The 6606-nt window shown below is 44.7% G+C and overlaps 1 protein-coding gene across 1 annotated transcript in view; it reads left to right on the forward strand.

The window, feature by feature from the left end:
* Window positions 1–6606, forward strand: part of PPM1H (protein phosphatase, Mg2+/Mn2+ dependent, 1H) — a 295323-nt gene that overhangs the window by 189062 nt on the left and 99655 nt on the right. The window contains exon 5 of the mRNA XM_011925963.1: window positions 6244–6328. Coding sequence (XP_011781353.1) covers window positions 6244–6328 — 85 coding nt within the window. The remainder of the gene's footprint in view (window positions 1–6243; window positions 6329–6606) is intronic.

Genomic DNA, 6606 nt, shown 5'->3' on the forward strand with positions numbered 1-6606 from the left:
CCGCCCGTCTCAGTCTCCCAAAGTGCTGGGATTACAGGCTTGAGCCACCGCGCCCGGCCATATCTTTATTAAACATTTGCATTTTTCCTCTATCAGTTGCCTAATCATATTTTTTATCAGCTTTTTTTCTTCTGCTTGTTTGTCAAATGCCTGTTGGCACATGTCAGTCCTGCTCTGAGAACATCACACTGAGTTGAGATTTAACAAGAGTTAATATGATCCCTTTAAGAAAAATTGTAAAATCAAGTTAATATTTGAAGTGAGCATCCTGTTTTACCCTCCCTGTTTCTCTTAATCACTTCATATTTAGACTAGGGGAATAAAGGTATGTGTTTTTAACTCCAAAATATCGCATTAGAGGAGAGAAGTAGCGGGATTTTCTAGGAATTAGTCTCTAACTCAGAATTCTCATTGGTTAGGAATAAATTACCTTTATCTTCTCATGTAGGTAATATTTGGGGCAGGAACCAAAGGGAGTTTTTGTTTTTGAGACAGGGTCTCACTCTGATTCCTAGGCTGGAGTGCAGTGGTGCGATCTCGGCTCACTGCAACCTCCGCCTCCCAGGTTCAAGCAATTCTCCTGCCTCAGACTCCCAAGTAGCTGGGACTACAGGTGCCTGCCACCACACCCAGCTAATTTTTGTGTTTTTAGTAGAGATGGGGTTTCACCATATTGGCCAGGCTAGTCTCGAACTCCTGATCTCAAGTGATCCGTCCCCCCTTGACCTCCCAAAGTAATGGAATTACAGACGTGAGACACTGCACTCAGCCTGAGTTTTTTAAACTATTAATGTCTTGCTTTACCTCCTTTTCTCCCGTTCTTGCAGTCGACTCATAAGAACACCCTAAACCTTACTGTTTATTGTATCACAAATAACGTCCCATCAATTTTGCTGGAATTGATATCATATAAATTTCAACTGTAGTCTTTAAAGGAAAGGCTAATCTTAACATTGGATAATATGTTTAAAACCCATCCCCTCTGTATGGGAAGGAGTATTAGACGGGAGGTGTTTACCAGTGGATTAAACCACCTCAACCCTAGCAACTTTCTCATTTAACCACTGGAATGTTACTCAAATTCTGGTCATGGTGGTATCCACAAGTCTAGGTCCGAAGCCCCAGAAGGAAGGTCAAAGTGTGTACGTAGCTCTCCTGCACCCTCGCTTCCACAGCTTTTGGTTTTTGTTTTTTCTTAATTTTCCTTAGGAAAAGCATCTCATAAAATAATGAAATAGAAGCGAGGAAGTACAGGGGTCCTGTGATGACAGACTGCAGCTTTAAAGGCATTTCTCTACTTTATTGATTGTTTAGTATGAGATTTGTCAGCTTTCACATGCACTCCGTTCCCTTTGAAACCCCTTTCCTCTTATTGCCCTCCTCCAGATTGGAGACCAGCACTCTGACAAATTGATCCCAAGATCAGAGTGATGAAAGACAGAAAGATCAAAAGGAAGCAAGGATCACATAGGAAGAGGCATCGCGATGTAGGCCCTGGGAAGGCTGGCAGTCAAACATGCTGTCATCTTTAATCCATGGATGCCTCTTAAAGGAAGAGCCTGGTAGTTCAAACGGAAGTGAAAAAATGTTCTGTACATAGATGGATTTGGATATAATTATCTATTTAAGAATGTAATAAACTAGGCTTGCCCTGGCAGTCATATTGTAATAGAATGCAGATACCTCACTGTGTGTGAATTTGAAATTAAAAAGCAAAGTAAACATGGTGGACTGCTACCATTGCTGCCCTCTCCCCATCCCTTGCCCACAAAGGAGAGAGGCGCTGCCTTGTTCCCCCTTCTATTTTAAGGAACTTCTCTGTGGCGACTCAGCCAGAACATTGTCCTCTTAGGTCTGCTGTCTTTTTGCAAAACCAACAAAAAGGCATATGGATTTTTAAGGGCTCAGACTATAAGTTATATAATGTTGCTACTAAGGAAAGTCTTACTTAGGGCCATCATTTCTGGAGTCTTCTGTTCCTCCCAAGTCCAGCTCCCTTTTCTTCTATTTAGCCACTTATCCATCAGCAAGCAGTTGTTGCACATCTGCCACGTGCTAGGCACCAAGCACTGGAGGTTCAGAGACAACGACATAGACTCTGCTTAGAAAATATCCGCTGGGTGGTTCAAGACAGCCATGGAAGCCAACAGTCATAGCAAGGACTGGTAAGGGTACAGCTAGGCATATAACACCACAGGGTCACAGAGAAGGGGCATGGAGGGTAGGCCAGGAGGACAACAGAAGGCGTTCTGAGCTGACTCAGAGAAATGGGCTGGCCATGAGAAGGGAGAAGCAGATGTGAAGGGAGTAGCAAGAGTGAGGTTAAAGCGAGAAATATAGGCAAGAACCAGATAACAAAGGAAACTGGAAAAGCTGGGAAGCATCACAGGGCTTTAGGTAGGGGATGTGGCACGATGAGAGCAGTGCTTTAACATTACCTTTGTGACCCTATGAAGCACGGGGCAGAGGAGGGCAGAACAGGGGCTGAGGAAGCAGTGGAGAGCTCCTGAGTCACGTAGATAACCTCTGATGGAAACCAGAACCAAGGCACTACCAGGAATAAAGAAAGAGAGGGATTCTTGTGCTGCTGAGGAGGTGAAATCTACACGCCTGGGTGCCTATTTGGACATGTGGGGTGAGAAAAGGGAGGAGTCTAGAATGGCTGTCTATCTTCTGGGACGAGCAACTGGGTGGAAAATTGTGTTGTTCCCAGCGACAGAGAATACTAGAAGACAGATTTGGGAGGGGGCTGGGGACAGGATCATTAATTTTGTATCTTATTAAGTAGGAAATGCCAGTGAATATATTAAAGTGGATATATCTGTTGGCAGTTGGCTGTTCCAGGCCGAGCACAACAGAGATGTGTGGGCTAGAAAGGTTGTCTGGACTCACCAGCGTATGTTGTTGTTGAAGCTATTTATCCATTCAGTAAATATTAAGAGTATACATTCAGGGCTATCTGTGAGCATGCAACCTGCGCACCACACAAGGCCCTGCTCTCAGAAGGACCTCACATTTGGTGTAATGCTCTGCTGTGGCTGTCTTGAAATTCTCCATTTTTTATCAGGGGGCCCTGTGTTTTTATTTTGCACTGGACCCTGAAATTACATAGCACTGCCTACAATGGCCTGGCACTGGTTGCAATAGTAGGGCTGCAGTGTTGATCAAGACAGGCATGGTTCTTGTCCAGCTTACACGCTAGCATGGAAAGCAGATAGTTAAGTAATCAATTAGAAAATATGATGAGTTCTGTATTAAGAGAGGGACCAGGCTAAGGGAACACTTATGGAGGGATAGTGATCTAACCCAACCTAACCTAACCTTGGTGGCTGAGGAGTTAGGGAATGAGAGCACCCAGGGGGAATAGTGAGTCAGAATCCTAGTCCACAACACCAAAGAAGGGATAGAGAAGTCGAAGAGAGAATGTCCTGGGAGTTAGGAGGGAAACCAGGAGAAGTTGTATCTCTGGTGCCAGGGTTAGGAGACAGTCAGATGCTGCCTGGGAGATCAGAACCATGACATGCCAAAGGGATGTAGCAACAAAAGGGCCGTTTGTTGACTCAGGTGACAGTAGCTGGGTGTAGAGGAAGGCAAGAAGTTAATTTACTTCTGTTTGAGGGATCCATGCGAGGTGAGGAAGTAGATAGACCCTGAATGTAGATTATCATCAATTTATGAGGCTTAGGTTCTTAGGAAAGAAAAATGGACTTTTCAAAGGTGGAGTTTGGATTAGGAGAGTATCATCTGTTTGGTTTTGGTTTTGCTTTGATTTTAAACAGAATGCTTTAGCATGGTTTTGTTCTATGGGCAGAGATCCAGTGGAAAGAGAGGTCAGAAATACAGGAGTGGGAGTAACTGACATTGGGAGAACCCCATGTGGGAAGTGACAGACAAACTCTGGTCGGGAAGAGAAGAGGAAAAGATGGCTGAGGAGCAGTGAATGTCTTGCTGAAGGCTCCTCTTTCCTCTGTAAAATCACCCCATGTGACTTTGTTAAATGAACATCTGCTGCCTTTTAGTTCTTTTCTCTTCCTGCCTCAAATTCAAGGAACAGTTTCTTCTAAGTTCTTTCATCTGCTCTTTTAGTCAACAAACATTCAGTGGGCCCCTGCTCTGTGACAGGCATGACCTAAGTCTTTGGAGTCACCAGGCCCCTGAGCTCCTGACACTCAGTTCCTAGAGGAGCTGCTTTCATGGCCTGATTGGGCATGCTGGCTCTTCCTAGTCCACGCCTGGGAATTCAACTGCAATTCAGGGGCCGTGCAGAAAAAGAGGAAAAAGTTAAGAGTAGCTTCAGGCAAAATCTTGAAAGAGGAGATTACCTTTGGAATTTATCACATAATAACTTTCACTCCAGCTCCCCGGATTCTCAGGGGCCCTCTAGATCCTGTAAGATAAGGCCCAAACCTAGAATTTCCTGACCCCGCCCCCTTTCAAATTCTCCTGTGTTTCTCCATCCTGTCAAAACTCCTACTCCCTTATTATAGTCATACTCACCTGGTAATTAGAACAAAGACCATTGGAATTAATTCACGCTGATTTGTGAATGGTGGATAACACCTTCGTGGGGGTGGGGTAATAGTGATTGCATTTTCCAAGTGGCTCCTTTTTATAAGAAGGGATCTTTAACTTGTCATATTTCAGACAGCATAATAAAAGTGATAAGGAGTATTCGAAGAGGCCTCATCTTCTAACAGTCAGTTCCCCTAAACTTTTCCATTTTCTCACAGCTTCCACTGTTTTATTTGTTTATTTATTTATTTTGGCCTAGAGTCATAAGTTCTCTAAAGCCCCTAAGATTTTTGTCATCATTCCTTCCCTTCCTGGACGTACCCCCTACCCTTTCCTGTTTCTATGACAGCAGCAACTAGGGCACAGGTGGTGAGGGGTTGGGGGTGGGGTCATGACAGCTGCAGCCATTTATAGGGATTGTTTCCAAGTCAGGGACTGCCTCTGCATTGGGAGGGAGGGATGCCCAGAGGCCTCTTGGCACAATAATGCAGCCTCCCTAGAATGAAGGAGGCATCCACTCAGATCTGAGCTGACCGAAGGCATTTCCCATGTTGGTGGCTCCTCACTGAGAAGCATGTCAGGTCTCAGGTCTCTAGCTCCCTGATGCCTGGGAGCAGTTGGGTTCATATAGAATGCAATTCCCCAAGCCACTTCCATTTGTTGTAGAAATGACAACATTCTGCCACAACCGATCGATAGCTGAAAAGTGGCTGTCAGGAACCACTTTGGAATCAGTAGGTCTGAGAACAGGAGGCACTGCTGGGAATAAGCCCAGGAAAGGTTGCTCATGGTTATCGATCCTGCAGCCTCTCCTGTAGACATCTGCTTCGGGGAATGCTGTTCCCTCAAAAGTCCTTGACTGGGCAATAGCTCTTAGATACATTTTTTTGGAGTGTATGAGTTTCCTGAGCCTTGAGATGAGTGGTTTTTTTTTTTTTTTTTTTTTGGTTTTGTTTTTGTTTGTTTGTTTTTCCTGGACCCAGGATATCACCCTAGAAACTCAACAGTTTAGGCCACACATTCTCAGATTTTGATGTGCTTATGAATCACCAGGGGATCTTATGACAATGCAGATTCTGATACAGTAAGTTGGGTGGAACCTGAGATTCTGCATTTCTCACAAGCTCCCAGGTGAAGCCAATGCTGCTGGCCCACAGGAGTAACAGGGATCTGGAGCTGCACTGTCAAATACATTCAACACTAGCCATGTGTCACTGCTTAAACTTAAAGCTACATTCATTAAACTTCAATAAAATGAAAAATTCAGTTCCTTGCCTGCACTAACCACAATTTAAGTGCTTAGTACCCACATGTGGCTAGTGCCTGCCATATTGGACTGCACAGACAAAAACATGATCACAGAAGGTGCTATTGGATAACCCTGGGCTAGAGCAGGACTCTGTTGCATCATTCATTCATTCATCCATCCATCCATTTATTCACTGAGCATTTGTTATGTGCAAAGAAGTATGCTTGGTGCTGCAGCACTGAGGCACACTTCCAACTAGCAGAAAACGTACACATAAGCTGACTAGAATGCAATGCCCTTAAAAGAGAGATGCCTCTCATGTGGTGAGGGATCCAGAGCTGGGAACGGTGAACCCTGCCATGCAAGTGGGAGAACAGAAACATCTCTTGGCATTTCATGTGTGATCTGAACCAAGCAATGGTTGTGACAGAATCGGAGCATTTGTGAGATTGGCTACTGACAATGCATTTTCACCATTTCAGGGCCATAATCGTCAGAAACGGAGAAATTATCCCCATGTCTTCAGAATTTACCCCCGAGACGGAGCGCCAGCGACTTCAGTACCTGGTAAGAGTCATCTAGGCTTGGCAGAGGGCAGTGGCATCAGGGATGGCATCGGAGCTGTTCTGGAGGAACACGTTGCTACTGACATGGGAGCAGGCTCACCGCATTCAAATGACATATGGTATTAACTCCCCCCCACACACCTTCTGGATCACACATCGTGGCTTCGTGTGTGACGACACACTCCACCTCCGTGAATTTATTATTGTGGCTGATTTTCTCCCATCTGTGACCAGTTGAAAACATGGTGTGCTCTGGTTTTTTTTTTTTTTTTTTTTTTG

Source organism: Colobus angolensis, unplaced genomic scaffold (genome assembly GCF_000951035.1).
Source record: "Colobus angolensis palliatus isolate OR3802 unplaced genomic scaffold, Cang.pa_1.0 Scaffold67, whole genome shotgun sequence".
NCBI classification, from domain to species: Eukaryota; Metazoa; Chordata; class Mammalia; order Primates; family Cercopithecidae; genus Colobus; species Colobus angolensis.